A 20,588-nucleotide genomic window follows, 5' to 3' on the forward strand; every position below is an offset into this window, starting at 1 on the left:
CTCTTCCTCCTGAATTTGTTACAACAGTTGCAAGAAAAAAAAAGCAAAAAACCCCAAAAACCAAAAAATGCCAAGGTTTTAGTTTAGCCTATGATATTGCCTTACAGCCACTTGCACTCACCCCAAGACAACCCAGAAGAATCACTATGAAATTGGTCAGGGAAATCTGATCTCTTTAACACAGATGCACCAAACTCTCGAGGTTGTTCAGTTGGGAACAGCACTGGTGTCTCTACCAAAGCCCAAGAAGGGCCTCAGCGCTGTGACTGTCACCAGAAAGGTCTTCAGTGTACCAGACATCATAGGAGGCAGAAAATCAGGAATCCCCACCTTCAGCAATATGCTCACTGACTTACACTAGCTGGCCTCTGCATCCTGGCTGAAGTTTAAATGCTCGTGGGGCACCTTCCCTGGATGCTCGGTCATTTCGAGGAGCCACTGGCTTGGCGAGGAGGCTGACAGGAGGTCAGGAGCACACCTCAGCCCAGCCTGTTTTCTTGCCATAAGGTGCCCAGCAGAACTTCCACATGACGGGCTCCGCTGCAGCAGGAGCAGCAACACTGCCTGCTTTGGTCCAGACCCTGATGGAGCAGGAATACACCAGCCTGGAATTGCTTCCCACTGAGCCCATCGCTGTGTGAGGCAGCTGCATTCAGCAGGACCTTTTTAAAGGCTTCTCCAAGGCTAGCAACTGTAAGCATGACACCACAAACCCCACAGCCTTGAGTGAGTCAGCACCATTAATGTCATTCCCACATTAACGCACAATATCTTTGAACACTGATGCTCACATGAAACCAGGTTAAAAATCTTCAATTCCTGAAAAAGGAGCAGTGATAATGCTGCACCAAGCTCATTTCATTTGGTCTGGGGTTTATTTTTCTGCTGCCATTTCCATAACAAGCAATCCCATCCCATTATGGTCAAGACGATGGGGTAGACTGTGCATAGGGGAAGAGAAGGAAAGATTTTGCAGTATTTAGGAGCTGCACTTGCTGAAGAACAGCTGCACCAGTCAGTATCCCAAGTATGCTACCACAAGAATTATGTTTCCCTCCCATCCTCCCCGAAGTATTTAATTCAGGGCAGAAGGGGTAGAACGTGTTCACCTTTGAGCTCCCATGCCACAAGCGAGCATATTCATTCAGCTTCCCTATTTAACTAAATGGAGTTCACACATGCTGCAGGATAAAGTTACCTCTTGCCATCTGAAAGCAGTCCAATCAATGCTGTACACAGAGAGTAGCATTTGAATCAGCCTTAAGTTAATTCTTAGTCGTCGAAACTGTGACAGCATGCTGACCCTTTCAAGTCAACTGGGAGCAGGCAATCTTTGCAGAAGATCCTCAGGCCTTTAATCAGATTCTCAGTGGGTTTTAAAGAGATACTACAGCATCAGTTTGTAAACATCTCTCTAGTGAAAATAAAGATTACTTCTGACCTAGCCAATTACTCAGTCCCAGAAGATATATCCTAGAGTTATAATTGAACGAACCATAGGGAAAGAAAATACATTTTAGGTAGGGGGTAGCAAACCCAAATCCCAACTTAGGATGCAGGCAGCACTGTATCCCACAAAAAGATCAGATACAGAGTGAAATGATTATAAAAAAAGTCCATTAAATCATCTAGTCCTTTTTCCCACCATGGCAAGATTGCTCTCTTGAGCACAGAGCCCTACTAAGAAGACTGCAAATTATCAGCTGAAGGTCTTCCTGAAAAGCAGCTGTGATGGGGAAAGACCAGATCATTATTTTGAGGAGACCCATAGTATGAGGTATTTGTTTACCACATCACAGAGAATCTGGGGTGAGATGCCAGCTCCTGGTAGCCCGGATTTGCTGCAATACGAGTAAGGAATGAGAAAGAAAATGCTGAAGAACGAAAAGAGGGGACCTGTGCTCAGCACCGAGACTGTCAGAGACATTAAACAGTCTCTTGTTGCATTACCTTAAAACTGTGCTTTAGCACGGCGAGCCACTGCACTCCATTGTGGAGAGATATAATTACTGATTAAAAAGAAAAAAAAAAAAAAAAAAAAGAAGTTAGTTATTCTGGAGCTATTACAGACTAATGTGTAACAGACATCATCTGATGGGCCGTAAAGGCTCCCAGGGCCATTACAGCCTCACAGGTCAGGACCTATTTCAAGGTTTTAAAGTTTGTGGATCACTGCTCTCAAGCTGAACAGCACAGGCAACACCTGCACACAGAAAAGCTAGGGGAGACTTCTGGGAGCAGCAGCTGCCTATGTGTTTTCACACTCAGATCAAACCAAATCACATCACTGAAAAGGAGTTCAGAACCTGCAGACATGGCTTTTGCCATTCTCATCAAGGAGTTCACCCATAAGATTGTAGCTTGTGCCTTTTTACTTACTTATTTATTTATTTTTACAGGGAGCACTGAGGAAGAAAATGACACTATAACCTCCATGCTTCCCCATCAGGGCCCCCCTTCTATTTCACTTTCACAGAAAACTAAAATTCCCAGCCAAGTGACAGGTTTATAAAATTTTAATAGGGAAGAAAAAGGTAACCTCAGGCACGATCTTACATGCAGACTTTCGCCATGAATGAATGTTCATGAAAATACGGGGCTTTTATGGAAACATTGACAGAGCTTCACAGGCTGTGGCATAAATGCCTCAACATGGACTGATGAGAAGGACTAGTGAGTCCCAGCTCCTACAGCCAGAGGCTATGGCACCATGCCTTTCTCTAACCCAAGCAAGTCAGCTTCATGCCTCCACTGTCCTCTGAGGAAAGCTGATCTAGAGACCAGAAGCCCAGAAGCTTTTAAATTGGTAGCCTAGAAACATTCTTAGCCATTTCCAACTACTTGTTCTAATGTTTTGGGGTAAAAAGTCCACTTTCCTTCCTCCCTGGTGTTTCCCCTCCCAGAGTGCTTATCCAGACCAGTCAGCCTTCATTTTGCAAAGGCAGATGAGCTGAAGCACAGATTGCTCTTCATGAGCATCCTCTCTGCCCCTACTTCCACATGGATTTACTGTCCCTTAGCATGAGGGATCTGCAAGTTACCCATAGTAGACAAGGTCTGTCAGTGCCTCTCTCCAGCATTATTAACAGGAATCATTATTAGCAGTTCCTTGTTCTATTTATTCCAGGATTGCATTTGCCTTTCACCAGCTACTTCACACCTCAGTCCTTTTGAGGTCAACCACCATCTGTCCAAGCCACCCTTCTCCTCTTCTTCTGCCCTTTCCAGCTGGTGGTAATTCCTGCTTGTAGACATTCCAGCGAGCCCCAAAAAGATCAGCTGGGATTTCTGGGCTCCTTTTCTTACTGTTGTGAGCTTCATACAGGAATGAAACCAAGGGGCAACAGCACAAGACTTCAGTTTCCCTCCCACCAGTTACTTGCACCACAGAATCTATCAGTGGTGGTTTTATAGCATCAGGAAATCTGTTCTTAGTGCTCACAAAGTAGGTATCCCACCCTCTGAACTGAAAGGTCATCCGAATGACTCGTGTTGGAAAGCAGAATTCATGGCTTTGGTTTCAGGATCTAAAATACCACTTCTGAAGACTGGGATGCCTGAGGTTCATTGCCCCTCTTCTCCCAGGTTTGGGATAGAAGGATTATTTCTCATTCACAAAAAAAGAAAGAGATGCCACAAGGAACAGTCCCATCCTGTTTAGACTGCCATTTCTTAAAGCAGCAGCAATCTAAGAGCAGTGCTCCATAGCTAAGGTAGCACAGAATCAGAATGGTTGGAAAAACCTTATATAACCATCCCGTACAGAGCTAAAGGAGTTTGTTACTTTTTGCCAGGCACTGAGTGTGCACAAGCACTTCTGCAAGTCAAAATTTTTCTTCTAGAAAACTTGAAGCTTCTTAATTGCAAGAGAAATATGGGTAGCCAGGAACGGTACCTGTGCCATAGATAAAACCAATGGTTCTCTCAAGCGTGACAGAGACCTAAAGTGGCCAAGAGCCAGCTCCACCCAAAAACTCCTCCTGATCTCTTCAGAATTTAATTGGCATTCTTTTTAGCACACACACAAGGCAGATTAAAGAAAAACCCAAACAGTGTGCAGGGTGGAAGCACCATTACACAGTATTAAAATGTCAGAGGTTTGAGCTCTGTGTTGGTTTAGTCATGAGTTACCAGCAACCACTGATGGCAGACATAAAGCTTCCCTTAAATTATTAAGCATAAAACAGCAGACTGTAATATTTTGCTAAACCAAAGTACAGACACAGACAAAGATGTCATTTCAATATTTGAAACCAGCAAGTTTAATTTAAAATAAGAGCAAACCAATAAGCTCAGAAAATAGCAATGTGTGAGAGGAAAATTACACTGCTAGAGAAAAAAGTGGAAGGACTTAAGAAATTTATAAAAGTAATCTCCAAGTGGAAATTAGAAATCAACCCCTAGAAACAGAATAACACAAAAGAAATATTACTGTCCACTTTCTAAATCAATATAACACTGCTACACGACAGAATTACCATGGTAACTCAAGTAAAAAGAATAAAGCAATTCTTATTATTTCAAAATAAAATCACAGCCTGAAGCCCAGCTTTTATTACAACTGCTGATAGATCGCTGGCTTGTATTTATCTGAAATATTGCTTTTCAATCAGCTATTTTATGAATGTACAAATTTCACTGAGCAGCCCACTTAGACCAAATGCTCAAAACCTGCCCCCCAAAAAACTAGTCAAGGAATCGATTATATATATGCATACTTTTTTTTTGTTTTTAAAGGGAGCGTTACTATATATATATATATTCTTTTTCCACTCTCTCCAAGTTAAAGAGAGATAAGGAAATGAGCGAGAGTAAGTTAAAACCTTGTTTAGTCTGGCCTCTCTAAATTCCAACTTAGATTCCCTGGAAAAACAAAACCAAAAAAGCAACAGAACAACAGTAATAAGAGAGAACAAAGAGGAATAACAGCGCACCCTAAATACTGCAGCCCCTGCACAAGGACAGGGAACGCGAGTACATCAGGGGGTGTGCACAAACACACACATGAGAGGAGACACATCTGTTCCCTCCTGATCAAAGGCAAAGAGAAAACACTGTCTAAATACAAAGTTGCTCAAGGACGTTTTGACTTGCCCTGCTGGGTACTTCAGACTTTTCAAACATTGTTTGTACAGCTTGGAAAGTGCATCAAGCTCAGGATCCTCGTCTGCGTTTCAAGCGCGCTGAAGGCACAGCTCAGCCAAGTTCCCCCACGCCCCCACTGCTGGTGCCACCTTTTAAACACATTAGTGCAAGGGGAAAACCAGCAGGTCACCTTCTGCTCTGCTCCCCCAGACGTTCAAAAGAGCATCGATCGGCACCTGAAAGCAACAATCAGTCTTAAAAATAACAGGCTCCTCCTCTGCCCCGCCCCTGCCGCAGCAAACACCCCGGAGCAGCCCAGTACCCAGGTATGGGGCAGAGCGCCGGGGGGATTCGGAGCCAACACACGGACACCCAACACAGCTGCTGGCTGAGAAATTAAGGCACCATCTATCAAACAAGAAGGCCGCTGAGGAAATGCCTGTAGACTGTCAGGATGTTTTCCAGCACAGTCTTACCCCATTTTTTCTGTTGCCCCCGTGAAATGGCAGAGGGGGACGAGACCGACACTCACAGTCATCGAAGGGGGAGGACGGGAACGTGACCAACGCTCATAATTATGGCAGGAAGATTAGCTAGAGAAGGCTTATCTTCAACAATTTGCAATTGCTTGGACTGGACCTCAGGGATAAAAAACCCCCAAAATTAAAATTGCCAACTGAGAGGGGATCAATAAACCTGCCCCTGAAACAGTTAAGGAGAGCAATTGTTTCAATAGCACTCTGTTCTTCCCAGGAGATCCAGAAGTTATTTCTCCCTTCTTCTGCAGATGTCTGACCTCCTAACCCAGCATGGGACAGCAGGCAAGGTGGGACCCAAGCCCAGCAGAGAGGAACAAACCAGGGACAGCTGAAACACAAAAGCCCACCCATGCCTCATGGGGGGTCAGGCACATTCCCCAGATATCCAGGCCTTAGTTCCAGGGGATGATCACTTGGGGTGCACAAATTCCTCAGTACTGGCAAAATGCTTTGAGGATTAAAAGCGGCAGTGATATGCCAAGTATCATAGCTGGAAGTAAAGACAAATGCTGCAACAAGAGCAATAAGCCACCTGCCAGCTGTCTTTTATACTAAAATATTTCAGTGTTCTTAGAGCCGCTTAATTTCCCATCTCGCTCCAAGTCCAGAGGAACTTTGTGGGTTGCTAGCTTTGCCATGCAGCAGTGACATAGCTCATTATTTTAAAAACAGATTTAGAATCTGTGATCACCCAGCTCGATCTAAAAGTATGCACTGTCTTTTAGTATAATGTGATCCTTCGCCATCTACTGCAAATGGGTTTAAAAGCAGTGGTGGAAACAATATGTGCTTAATCTGAATGTGGACTGCAGAGAGGTTGCACACTCAAATATCCTGTTTTGTGTGGTATCTGGTTGTATTTTAAAACACCTTTTAGACTTGGAGCCAGCTGAGGGCACAAACAATCATACACAGATTAGAAAAAGGAAGAAGCTGGGGGGAACAAAGAGGAGCCCAGTCTGGCACACTGAAATAGGACACTCTAAATATCACTTAGTATTTCTTTAAAAGAAAAACTGGCTGTAAGAGTAAGCTTCAGAGAAACAATAAATGCAGAGGTGGTTAAAGAGTTTTTATTCAAATAAAGTCTTGCCCCAGGAGATGGAAGTAGAGTCTTGAAATATGGAGATAGGATTTTACATGTGCTAAAAGCATCAGTGTGACACTTTTTGGAAAAAAAAAGGGGGGAAAATACCTTCGTTGTTATACATGACAAAAGAGCAACTAAATGTTTGCTTTGATCCCAGCGTGTAAAGGGTGAAGCTTTTAGGCAAGGAGCGGCAGGTGATCTCAGCTCTTCTGCAAGTCCTAATGCTCCTAAAAGCCACTCTTCCAGTTTCTGTAATTGGGCATCAGTAGTTAATGTAGTATTGACTGCATTACATGCTCCTGTGCATCCTCTCACTAATGCCAATTGCATCACCTTGTACATTTACCATATTGCTTAGCCAATAGCTGTTAAAAGCAATCCAAATCATGAATCATATAGGAAACTTTTAGCAAGACACGACATCCAAAGGAGACAATTTACAGTTGAGTTAATCTGGGTACATTAGCGAGACATGGATTCAGGAAGACAGACCAATTTATGTTACTTTAGTTTTACCCTTTATTGCTTTGTATAGGCAAATGAATGGAAGGGCATGGAGTAAAAACAGATATAAAGGAGTCCTTTTCAAAACAGATCTCCATTCTGTGCAGACAGGTCAAAGGGTTTGAGACTGATGCTTATTTAGGCTTTCATAACCGTAACAGGGTACTTACAGAAATCATTTTCCACAAAGGAGTATAAGGATAAATATATAATGGATTCTGAATAATGTTCAGTACCCACCCTCACTGCAAGTACATTAATGCAGAAACCTGGCTGCTCAACATTATCTAAGGCACGGCCTGCCCAGGAGTCACCTGCCACCAAGAGTGCCAGGAAGAGGAGTCACACGAGGTCTGCCCATGAGCTCAAGGCAGGAGGCGTTCCAAAAAAGACACCAAGGCTCACCAGCTCAAGCCAGTCCCCTTCCCAAACATCTCTACCATGTCACTTGTCAACACACAGAAAGTCCAATCTTCTCCTCCCTACCTGCCCTGAAGAGATGGCATCCTTTTGAAACATACACCCATTTCTCTGGAACAGAAGGAAAGGACACAAGCGATAAAGAGGTATTGGTTAACCCACTTCAGCTGCAAGGTAGAGCCAACCAGGAGATAAATTAGGAGTGAGTTCCCTCTGAAAAAGTACATTTTACAGAACAATTTCACACTGGATGCTTGACCAAAAGATGCATAGCGAATCGACATAGCCCCTTTCTGCTTTTCTGATCAAGCTCAGTAGCATCAGTAAAATAGAGATGGGAAAAGAAAAAAGGACAGCTAGGAAGTGTGCTGTTGCCTCAGCTTTTATGGGTAGTGAGTAATTGCAGTATTTGTGGAGGGGAAAGAAAAAGAAAATTTTTAAAAAGTGGTAAAGGAAATCTAGAGGAAATAATGGCTCATCAGCCAAAAACTTTACAAAAGAGAAACTGAACTGCATCCTTAAATACTGGATTCCAAAATGCTGGAAACTGTGGTGCTCTAAGCCTTGTTTAAAAAAAGATCATGATTCCCCTTTGAAAACCTTCCAGACGTCCCTTCGAAAGAGTTGCACATGCAGGGAAAATGCCAAAACAAAACATTTTCACTAGCTGATCAATTTAAACAGCTGTGGTAAAGCTGCAGCCACTGGCACCATCATTAACAATTTAAAGCATGGCTGCTTTTGTCTTCCTTCCCAGTTACATTCTCATTATGGCTTTTTATTTATTAGAAACACAGTCCTCTGGAATACATTTCTATATCTCGGATCCATAATAAACCAAGTAGGAACATCCCTGGCTTCTACTCAAATGGATGTTTACATTGGAGAGAGGGTTAATTGTTTAATTCTGGTCCAAGTTCTCTGCAGTTCAGTCATGAATATGCAACAATCATCCACTTTTTCTTTAGGAGAAACTTGAACTGTTGATATCAGTAGTTTAAAAGGAAGGCAAATAATACTTTCACTGCCCAAACCACCCTTTCAGAGTTTGATTAGCACACAAGGAACTCTGAACATTGGCATAAAGAGTTTGAAAATATTCAATAACATTTAAAAACCCTCTAAATTTGGGCAAGAGCATCCATTATCTGCTTTGATACGTAATGTAAGTAGAGAGTAGTTTGCAAGAACATTCACTGGAGAGTTGAGCATCTGTTTGCAGGGACAGCACCCCACATTGTGCTTGGAAACTTGGGCTTGGGAGTCATCCCATTGGAGGGCAGAGAAAACACACACAGAGAACTGAAAAAACAGTAGCTGTGGTGGATTTTTCTCAGACCATCTATAGGTTTAATTATGTTAATCTAATAGTGAACAACTTTCATTTTAAAGCACCCTTCCCTCCACCCCCAAGTCTTCAGTGAATAGGAGCTACATTCACTGAATAAATCATTCCCTGGCAACAGTTATGCACATTATTGAAGTTGGGGGCAGCGATTTCTATACAGTTTAAAACAATGTCTATGTATTCTAAATGATGACAATTCTGTCCAATTTTTAAAAGATATAGACCCATTAGAGTTTTATAGTTCAGCATTTAGCAGCATCTGCAGTGCCGTCTTTATTCTTATGCTGCAACACTTAATGCTTGATGCCATTATTCTGATTTTGAATTGATTTCAAGTAAAATACCTTATTTGCCATAAACTTTCATATTCTTTACCTAAGTAGGACTCCTCACAGATGCAATCAGTCATAACGCTAGAAGAACAGTTTGCCTTTAGCAGAAATGTAATAGTTCATGCTAATGATAGCGAAGCAAAACTTTGAGCGGCAAGCACATTTCCAAAGAGAATAAAACCACCTCGAAACATAAGGCCTGAAAACTTTAAGAAAGCCTCCAAATGAAATCAATTAATCCTCCAACCATGATAAATTTCTTAACCATTTAAGAAACGCATTTCAGACTCTGCTGTGACCCTTTATCACCAGACCTAATGGATTACTTTATTAATAATGCACTGCTCTTAAAAGGAATTTTTCCGAAGATTCTACCATAAGAGAGCATTTTTGGAATGACTATGACAAACAAGCTGACATGTTCACGTTGTATTTATTAAAGATAATAAAATTTAACACTAACTCCAAAGAAGACGAATTATGTTCTGCTGCCAGGGTATCAAGTATACCTTCTACTGCATTAAAGCAAAATTAGAACAGACTGATTTCCAAGAACAAGCTGCTTCTTTTGCCCTATTACCCAAGCTGGAAAATGTCCTTACACTGTTTCAACGCTTGTTATGTCAACTAGACAATTATCACGTGTCAACAGCATCTGGGAATGAAGTATGATGACATCCTACCCAGATCCTTCAGCTATCTGGTCTGAACAAACACTAGGAACTACGTGATTGCCTGCTATACTCCTGCACAAAGCAGTTTGCTCCTCTTAGGCCTGCTACCGCCTTTCACTCCTCTTCTTCCCATAGGATGAGATTTCTTTAAAAGGATACCTAAGGTTATCAGTGCTCCAACTACAGCAGCCTCAATTTCTTGAATAGCTTTAGGCAATTACTTTACTACCCCTTGGTTCTATCGTGCTTCCATATTTGCCACTTCAGGGGCAGAGGGAAGCTCTAGGAAGAGCTGCCTCTAGCTCCACACTTGATCAGCTTTGGAGAAACAGTCCAAATGGTTTTTAGGTCCTTTATGACCAAACCGAGTCTCATGTTCTGCTGCCGAATGTGCTCCGATTTTATTCAGAATACTTCTTTGAGAACTTTTTATCTCCTCTTCATGAATATATTAATCCACTGCTGTACTTCTGAGTCACAAAAGGACACTGTCATGAACTAAAGCCAGACCAAACCTCCAAAATTACACCAAAAGCATATGTGTGAAGATCAAGCCCTCAAAAAAACCAACAGGTAACTCAGCTAAGTAGGCAAAAATAAGATCTTTGGTGACCTTTATTAATCATTCTTTGAATAAGCTGATGTCTGGGAAGATATGTAGGGATTCCTCATACATGGTAAGCTAGATACCAGTGGACCATGGAGGAGGTCCGTGGTAGAGGGGCACAGGAAAGAACGAGAGAGCTTCAAGAATATTAGGCAAAAGAAAATTGCCTAATTTTCATGTCACATGAGGAAAAGCCACTGTGCCATGTCCCCTTCTCTCTCTGCATGACTCCTCAATAGGTACCCCCGAGAAAGGTACGCTCAAAGGCAAACAAAAGATAGCAGCAGCACGCAGAACAGCTCTTCCTCCTACGTGGCACAATTTGTACCTGCTTTATTTCTGTGCCTATGATGACTTTTTTCGACACAACAGGACCGCTTGGACCTATGTTGCTGGAGATAGGCAGGTGGATATGGAGAGACACCTCTGTATAGGCAACTCCATCTGGCAGCTGGCATACTCCCTTGTGAAGCCAGCCCACAGCTCTGCTGTCCTGGCCAGGGTGCTGTGGCACAGTTCCTGTCACTGACATTACACAATCCATTTCTCAGCTTTTCTAACGCCAAATGCTGCGGGTTTTTACCTTCTGTGCGGGGCAAGATGGGCTCTCACACAACAGGGAACCCAACTGCTGCTACTAATGCAGTTTCAAATTACCTAATATTCATTGCCCTAAATACCTCCCATCCACCTAAGACCCATTCTCCAACCCCAATGCACACAACCACTGAGTATCCATGTTTTTCCTTCCATTTTTGAACAAAATACGAGATTTTCTTTCTATGTAAAACCAAGGTACACGTTTAATGGAGTCCACTGATGTGTTATTTACTCAGCCTACTCTTGTGATCTGTTTAATCAGAGTTCTGCTTGAAAACACAAAGGATCCATGATTTGGGGTGCTCCTGTCTATGCAAACATCGGGATGAACACACAGCTGATCAGTGTTTTTACAAGTGCACGCACACTCCACAATTTGGTTGAAGGATGCTATGTCTGGTTAACACAGCACAAGTTAGCTGAAAAGGAAACTTTCACCCCACACACACATAACAAAGAGCCGTGATTTCTATTAGCGCATTTCATACCATACATGCTGATTACCAGGCTGTGCTTCATTGTTAGCAGAGATTACAGCTGGGATAAGCTGCAGCTTTTTCCTAATTGCTATTATGATGACTGAATTTTTGTTTTGTGTCAAGCATTATTCACACATTATACTCCAAAATTTGATCCCTCTATGATGCATTATTGATTCCATGCAGGCAATCATACTGCCGCCGATGTGAAGAATTAATTTGGGCTATTTTACTTGATTTGCATTGCTCCATCATAGCAGAACATAGTTCTGTGGGGAGGCACAAATTGAAAAGGGAGCTTTAACAAAATACAGAAAATGCTGCCGTCCTTTAAAAGAGATGAATCCTAAGGAGGGAAAAAAAACCCAAAAAACCCAAACCCAGCACAACACGTGTGGTCCTGAAAGAAATAAGGTCAGTCAGCCAAATTCATCTTAGTCAGAGGAAGGTTACAAGAGTAGCCTTATGCCTCTAATAAAGTAAACTAGCTTGCTTCAACTTATATTGCCAAAGAAAACAACTGAACACCTCTGAGAGTGACACTGCTTCAAAGCCTTTGAAACCCTGTTAGCTTCATTTGTTTTCCCAGCATAAGCAATACTCAAGCACTTAGTGTGTCTTTCATCCACAGGCCAGTCAACTGCAAAGCTGATCTAGAAGATGGGTAACAGATGCTCCACATCTACTCATTTTTTTTTTAAAGTTCTACTGTGTTAATAAAGGAACTTAGGAGATCTTAACAGAAATAAAGCCCATGATTTATTTTTTTTCCCCCCTCAATAAGATTATTTCACAGTTTTGGGATGCCAACTTAATTAGCACAGAATAAATTCAGAAGGGCACAACGACTTACACACAGACTTTGATCTCACATTGGTCTACTCTTAGTCCAAATCTGATTGAATCTACATACAAGAGGGCACTGATAATGATGCATTTCTGCTTAGTCTCATATTTTACAGGTGTCAAGTCTTTGTGAAAAGTCCACGTTTTTTCATTGTCCCAAATACTTTGTGAAACAAAACCTCACATGCCATCCCAGAAACTAGATGCAAATTCTACCTGCATGAACATGCCAGACTGAGAATTTTAGAAATCAAACCTATAATGAGAGAAGACCTCAAAATGCTATGTCTAAAACACTCCCTTTTTTGGGGAGGCAAGGAAAGGAGAGAGGGAAAAGAAACTTTAGTAGAAGACTTCCGGTCCTTCAATCGTCAAAGCCTTCCTAATTAGTCTCCAGTGCAGTACTAATTCAGTTTTAAAATACTAGAAGACAGATATGGGTTGTGGAATAAAAATCGTAGAATTTCAACTTAATAGCAGCTTTCAGTATTAGTCACAAAACATGGTTAGCATGACCCCAACAGAGGAAAGTAAGTGACTTTGAATTACAAGTTATTTTTCTCATAAATATTTTAAAAAGCAATACATATATTCAAGTAAAATCAATGCTACTGCCCAAATGCCCAACTTCCAATTTCTCCAAGCCCTTTTGCTCCCAGTGAAAAGCTGCTTCCTGTCTACAGTGTTACAAATATTCAGTAATTTCTCCTACTTTCAAATGGCAACAGCCTACACTATGACTTTTTTTTTTTTTTTTTTTACACTTAAAGAGATTTCTAAAATAAATTTTAAAAGATCAGGGAAATCCATTACACGGCACACTTCATCCATTTATAAAGATGGAATGAAATAAGGAGATAATGGGTAGAAATGCCTGTTAGAAGTTAAGATGCAGTTCCCACTTTCCATGCACAAAGTGCCGCCAAGGTGGAGGTCCTTGGCAAGAGGCAGCACCATCGATAGAAGTCCATGTGGATGGCTACAGAAATGTTCTGCTCTGCCTCAGTTTTAATCCTTGCTCTCAGGCTATGAGCTATGAGGGACAACCTAAGCCAAAAAGCAGCCCTTGAAAAAAAAAAAAACTTAATTAAAAAGTTGCGATTGGACTTACCACCTTCATCCCAGAAACTACTGATGACTGAGCAGTTAAGTTGCACACCCTGGCAGGCAACATGCAAAAGATAGCATCAGGTCATTCAGGCTACTCACTAATACTGTCTGATATCACTCACATCAATTTGTTCCCCTTAAGCATCCTTAATGAGGACTAGCCAGCTTAAAAAAATAAGTATATGTGAAATCCTAAAATAAGTCAAGCTCTCCTTCAGCTTCATTCATGAAATTACCTTCCAAATGAACCTCCACTTCTGCCATTAATTCTTAGAATAAACCAATGCTTTTTTTCCTGCCACAGCAGCTTATTAGCTTATTGTCATTATGTTTATAGCTATGAAGAAAAGCTGTGAGAAATAGATATTAGAGGCGCACATTAAAGAGACCTAAATGGCATGCAATGAAAAGGAAAGAAAATCTCAAAATTAGATTTACAATAAAAGCTGTTAAAACAAACAGGTTAAAATGGATATATTAACTTGCAGAAAGAAAAATCTACATAGATATTAAAAAAAAAATCAAGCTGTTTCTGCTATGTCCATCAGCAAACAGAGCCTGGAGTAAACCCTTCTTGGCTGTCCGATCATGTCAGAGAAGAGATAAAAAAAAAAAATAAAGAGCAAGCATGCTTTTACCTACACAAGAGAAAAACATCAGAAGCTCAAAGCAGAGCACTCTGAAATGCACAGTGCACACCTGCTTCAAAACTATTTATTTCTACATTAGCAGCACACAGAAGACACCAAGCACAGGCTTACACAATCTCAGCCCACCTACCGTCCTCCTTGTCCAGCACCATCATCTCCGCAATCAAGAAAAGTCTGGGCACAGATGCTTCTTCTCCAGGAGCCTCCGCTCAGGGGAGAGGAGAACAAGTCTCTGGGAACACAAATGAGCTACGGTACAGCTGATCGTCCTTTAGCAGCAAGCGAGCTCTAATTACCCAGTTGTCCAGCTTTTAACCTAGATTGCACTCAGTTAGAATTACACTCAGAAATAAAGCACTTTGCAGATACAAAAGCAGTCTCACCTACTTTTGTGCCTCAGAATTGCAAGGAACTAAAACTGCAATTTAGAAAGAAGGGGGATCAGAGCTGTTTCTTTGGTTCTCACCTTCTAAATGGCTCAATTTACACAGTATAATCTATTTTAATGTAATTGCCTTTGATAGCTCATAACCCTGGCTGTTGCAACTACACAGCTTTCAGCCTTATAAAGTGTTTTCCCTTTGGATTTAAGCTGACTCTAAATCCGAAATTGTATTCAGAGAGGGTAGAATACCTAAGCCCGACTAGTGCTGCCTCTGCCTCTCAATTGGTGAGCCTTGCACACTTGCAATGAATAAATGCGCGCGTTTGGCAGGGCCCCCTCTCGTGCTGCTGCCGGGGATTCCTGGCGGAGCGCGGCTTCCCGGCTCAGCAGCACCACCTGCAGCCCGCCCGGCCCCCGCCCAGGTGCCGCCGGCCGCGGGGCCACCTGCGCCGCCGCCGCTTTGTCCTCTGCGGGGCCGGGGCACGGGGGATGCTCCAGCTCTGCTCCCTGCGGTTTGGTCTGGCAGGTCAGAGGCTCAGAACTCTCCGCAGCTGATGCCGGCTGCGTTACACCAGCCCCGCTGCTCCCAGCCGCATTTCACACGTCTCTGGTGACCTAAAACTTGATACTAATTTTCTGCACAAATATTTTGGGTTTGTTTTCACATGTCGGTATTAGTTTCAGGGTGTACTCCAGAGAATGCAGCTTCATTTTCACTAGGTCGATATTAAAATGAATTTACCTAATCAAACACGGTACAAGCCCTTACAGGTTGGCTCCACTTTTCAGAAATGCCATCAATGCCCAAATATAAAGTGACAAGTGGGGAGCCCACGTCTTTTATCCTTCGTCCTGCACCTCTCAATCCTTTTTCAGACAAGTCATCTGTTGTCTCCAATGGCTCTCGTAAGGATTGTGGAATCAGATGCTTCGCTACCAAGATCAACAGCACCGTTTCACTCATCTCAGCCTTTTAATCTGAGAAAACATTTCATTTCTGCTTTAATGATACTTCTTCCTCCCTTTTACAACTGATACAACGGTACTCTAAAGAGCATGATAGCAGGCTCCAGTTATATATCCTTAATAGTGATTTTTAATTAGATTCCTTATCCCCAGCTGAAGTGGCTTTTCCTTCCCCCTTCATTCACAATACTTAATCCTAACAGTCCTTGAGAATATTTGATGTTAAATGTATCGTTTTACATTGAACTGTTTTCATCTAGTGCTTCCAACAACTCCTGTTTCCTAGTGATACTAGTTTGCAAGTGTTGAATATGTATTTTAGCGTAAGAGTGCAACCACCATAAATAATCACTTTCTTTCAGGGAGTGTCACAAGCTAAAAAGGAGGAGGACTTTATCCCAAAGATTAAAGTCTAATAGTTAAAAGCATCCATGCAAAAACTAACAAAACTGCAGGCTTTTCTAGGTTTGAGGCACTTTAATACTTTCAATATGCCATTGGCCTCCATCAGAAAATGGTGAACTCCAAAAATGTTCTATCTTTGTCTGCGTACTTTTCAACCCTGTCACCTTCAAAAACGGCAGATTTACCCCAAAACATACGGTGCATTTCAACTTCCACTATTTGGTAACTACAAGAAAGGCAGGGTTTTGATAAAAATGACGTTGGCCATTGTCTGTCACAGCTGACTTCTGCAGCAGAGCAAACTAGCAGACATAATGCACTCATGAAAAAATACGCAGTACCGGATCAATGTACATTTTATTCCTTTACTGCTCCATCATGTCATAGAGGCTGGATTACTCCCTGTGCAAACAGATTTTTTTAAACACTTTATCTGCTTACTCATTTCACACACCAACAATTAAAAATAAAAGTTTTCTAACCCCCAACACGTTTGTACAGCAGTTTAAGTCAACTACAATTAACACAATCTGTTGGAATTAATCATGCTACCTGATGTCAGTTTACTTTTTTAAGCAGAAATCTGGTCTTTGCAATCAAAACATTTATGTATTTGAGAAATATCGTAACTCTCATTATCTCGAAATTTATAAATGTGCTGCACGGTGTGTAGGTTGGCTTGCCCACAGCAAATTCTGCCATGATTTATGCAGTGGAACTGACTAAAATGTGAGCCTTGAAGTTCTTCTCTTTCAACCTTTCTCTCTCCCACCCCTCTTGCCCCTCTTCTCTCAGTTCCTAACATTTTGTTCAGGGAAGATACCTGCCAAAGTTCCACTGTGAACCAGTATTTTCTGATATCAAGTCATGTTGCATCAGTCAAGTTATATTATGTCACTTCAAACATACAAAATGCTGTTACCTCCCCGACATAACTTGACGCGATGCCACAACACATCAAGTCAAAAACATTATTACTGTTGTTATTTTTTCAATCTGCCCCTTCATCCTCAGTGGTATCTGTGAAGAGCCACAGAAAAGTATTATTGAGTCTCTACTACTTCTCGGCACCGCAGAGCGTGCCTGCCAAGGAAGCTTTTCGCTCACAAACGCGGAGCGGAAGCACAAATCCGCAGTTATCGCACCGCTGGGGCGATCCTGGTGTCACACTGGGGCTGGCACACACCCCTAAGGCCCCAAGCTGAAAGACTGGGCAGCTGCCTCTGAGGCCATGGCCATGGCCCAGCTTCCCAAGTAGCCTTCAGGGATGCAAAAGCAAGGGGCACATATCTACAAGGCAGCAAGTGTCCTCCTTGCTATGCACCAGGACTTCTGGGAGGGGTAATCCTGAAATCCTGCCTTCTCTGTGCAGTAATGACTATGAATACCCCCACTGCTGCCAGAGACCTCAAAAGAAGAAAACCCCTCAAAGAAAAACCCTACATGGCAAAGCCTCTTAAATCAAGGGGAGAACTGGACAGTAGCCACAACGCTGGGATTTTTAGATGGTAAAAATCAGACCGGCTTCTGGGAAAAAGAAAAATAAAAGGGAAAAAAAAGGGCCATTTATGGCAGTAAAACAGACCCATTTTTATTAACAAGCTCATTCAAGCTTGATTTCAAAAGGAATTGGTTTAGTTAGCAAAAGCTTACATTTTAGTCCATTTGTAAACTGTGCAGGTCCAGCATCCCCTTTTAACATTCACAGATGAGCGGGCAAGTGGAGCCCATTTGAATCAGGCAGAAAGAAACTTGAAAAGGTAAAATGACCTCTTCATAAAAAGAGTTTCTTCTCTGAGTCTCACCTCCTATACCCCATTTCTCCAGTGCACCTTAGAAAGTGCCCATAATTTCTCCTCAAGCATAACTACTCATCAACAGCACAGGAGATTCCTAGGCATTACTGCACCTTGTTGCTCTGATCTTCACATCCTTCTCATCAGGGGTTTGTTTCCTACTTTGCTCCTTTTTTAAGTGCACCCCACACTAATTTCCTCTTTACCTCTCCCACCCACCACCATTATTCCCTTTTATACAGCCGCTCGTGAAATCTCCTGGAAGGAGGCTGTTGAGAACTGTCTGGATAATCAACGGTTCTAGTTTCATTTCCTTACAGCACCACCACACCGGCCCCGAGCTCCTTGAGTTTAATGAGTGTGTCTGCGACACTTGAAAGAGCCCAAACATCCCTATTAGGAAACCCTCTTCAGATCTCGGTCTCTCCTCGCAGCTCACCTGTGCCTCTCACCCCTGCAATGGAGGCAGCATCCTGCTGGCAGCCTGTCAATCACAGGGAAGCAGACACAGGTCGGCAGGCACCCCCTGACAGAGAGTCACGGGGATGAAGACATCACCCGGTTGTTATTATTATTAACGGGTATTAATAGAGATGTTAAGAGCCCTTCCTCCCTTTTCCTCCAGCAGCTGAGCAAAATCAGGGGACTCTTCCAACGCAGGTCACCCCTGAAAGTGAGGTCAAGGAGAAACACAAACCTCGTTGCACACATCAGTAAGAAATTACCCGTGTTTAATTCCTCGGCCATTACTTCACGTTTTTACCTTACTGCACAGGGAGCGAGGGATGAGAAAAGTCTTTCTACCGTTCTCTCTCCCTGACCAGTTAGGTAAGTTCATTCCCTCTTCTCCAACACACGCGCTTTCCACTGGAGCACTACAGACCCCATTAATAACACTACATCAGTTTACTTCAGAGGGCTTCAAGAAACTGGAGGAAAGAAAGATGCTGGCAGAGGGATTCTCCGAGGGCCCAGAGGCATGTGACGAGCGTGCAGCGAGCTCCCTCCCCACGCACCTCTCTGGGGCAGTGAGCATTTAACCTTGTGGTTGTCAGCGCTTCGGCCCCCTCCCACACGGCCGCTCGCACAAGCCAGCCCGGGATTGCTCTTCGTGCCCCGTCCCACTCGGCGGTGTCGCGGCGGGCGGACTCCCCCCATTCTGAGGCAGAAACTCCAGACCAAAAGAATAGGGGAAAGGGAGGGAAAAGAGGTAGAGGGGGAAAAAAAAAAAAAAAAAAAAAAAGGAAAAAAGAAAACAGCGAAGGAGAGCATCTCCCACTTGTCCCTTGAGCCTGACGTCCACTTTTCCGAGTTGGAGCCCCCGCCAGCCCAACACAGGGACATTCTGTGGCCATTTACACAAGCACGCAGGGCCGCCCTGCCCGCAGTGGGAGCGCGGGGCGCCGTTCGGGCACCCGCGGCCTCGGGAGCCACCGGAGGCGGCCCGGCGGGGACACACGCTGAGGCCACCGGCGCCGATGGCGGCCCGGTGCGGGGGCTGCGGGTGGCAGACGCTGCCCCGCCGGCCGCAGACGCAGCGGGGCCGGGGCCGGCCGCTGCCGCGTCCCCGCCGCGCCGCCCGGCCTGGCCACCGCGGAGAGCGACCCGCGGGCGCCCCGGGGCCGCCGTCCCGGGCGTCCCCGGACCCCCTTTGTGAGCGGAGCGCTGCGGGACAGGCCGGGCAGCAGCGCCGTGCCGCGGCGCGGGGCAGCTCCCCCGACCCCGCTGCCTCCCTCCGTCCCTCCGTCCCTCCGCCCGTGCCTCCCCGCCCGCCGCCGGGGCGCCCGGGCGGGAGCGGCGGGCCCCGCGCCCCGATCCCACCTACCGTCCTCCTTGTCCAGCACCATTGTCCCGGGCGCCGAGGGCGGCCGCCGCCGCTCCGGCTCCTTGGGGCGCTCCCCTTCCAGCCGCCGCGCTCGGCTCCGGGGCGGGCGAGGCGCCGGGCCGGGCACCGGGGCGCTGCCGAGGCGGGGGCAGCGGCGCGGCCGCCCCGGCGCTGCCCCGGGACGCGAGTTTGGAGCGGGGCTGCGGCGGGCTACGGCCGCGCTGGGCGCCGGAGAGCTGGAGCCGGGCTGCTGCACCAGCCGCCTCGCCCCCGGCCCCGCCGCTGCAGCTCGAGTGCCAGTTTAGGGATCAAAGAAGAAGGGAGGGGTGGGGGAGAGGATAAAGGTAAGGGAGGACCAATATCGGGGGCTGCTCCCCCTGCTCCGTCCTTCCCCAACCTGCGCTGTCAAAAATTGTCTTAATGTAATCGCGTGTGATCGCTCGCAACCTCTCTCCCCTTTGCTGTTGCTACTGCAAGAGCTTTCCAGGCTTCTAAAGTGCTTTTCTCTTGATTTCACTCTAAATCTAAAATTATATTCAAAGGAAGGGGGGTGGGAGGGAGGAAAGATGTGAACCTATCACTGGAAGCAAAAGCACTTGCCGCCTGCCTCGCTCGCTCGCTCTCTCTCTCAATTTATGTGCTTTGCACTCTCTCCTGCTGCTGAATAAATGCACACATTTCCCAGGGACCCTCAGATTCCCCTGTTAATTAAATCAATTCATTATGCTCAGATCTGATTAGCAGCCCCTTCCCCCCCTCTTTGAATCAATTATTCAATACACAAACATAATTGCCTGTGCCAGAGGTGTCTAAGTATTAGCTTATTTAACTCCAAGGACACTAATTACCCCTAGGGCAAGGGAACTTTTCTCATTAATTCTGACAAAACACAAAAGCACAGTTAAAGTGTGTGTGTATATACGTGTG

General features: G+C 44.3%; 1 protein-coding gene across 2 annotated transcripts in view; it reads right to left on the bottom strand.

Moving 5' to 3' along the window:
* LMO1 (LIM domain only 1) overlaps window positions 1-19,766 on the bottom strand; it is a 59,110-nt gene extending 39,344 nt beyond the window's left edge. The window contains exons 1-2 of one of the 2 annotated variants that reach the window (XM_019283822.2): window positions 14,919-14,934; window positions 14,415-14,516 (exon numbers count right to left, since the gene is read on the bottom strand). In XM_019283822.2, coding sequence (XP_019139367.1) covers window positions 14,415-14,439 — 25 coding nt within the window. In that variant the 5' untranslated portion in view covers window positions 14,440-14,516; window positions 14,919-14,934. Of the gene's footprint in view, window positions 1-14,414; window positions 14,517-14,918; window positions 14,935-19,661 lie in introns of those variants that run through there. The other variant, XM_039552377.1, reaches the window with a different exon arrangement.
* Window positions 19,767-20,588: the final 822 nt, after the last annotated feature.

The sequence above is a fragment of the Corvus cornix genome, chromosome 5, assembly GCF_000738735.6.
Source record: "Corvus cornix cornix isolate S_Up_H32 chromosome 5, ASM73873v5, whole genome shotgun sequence".
NCBI lineage: Eukaryota > Metazoa > Chordata > Aves > Passeriformes > Corvidae > Corvus > Corvus cornix.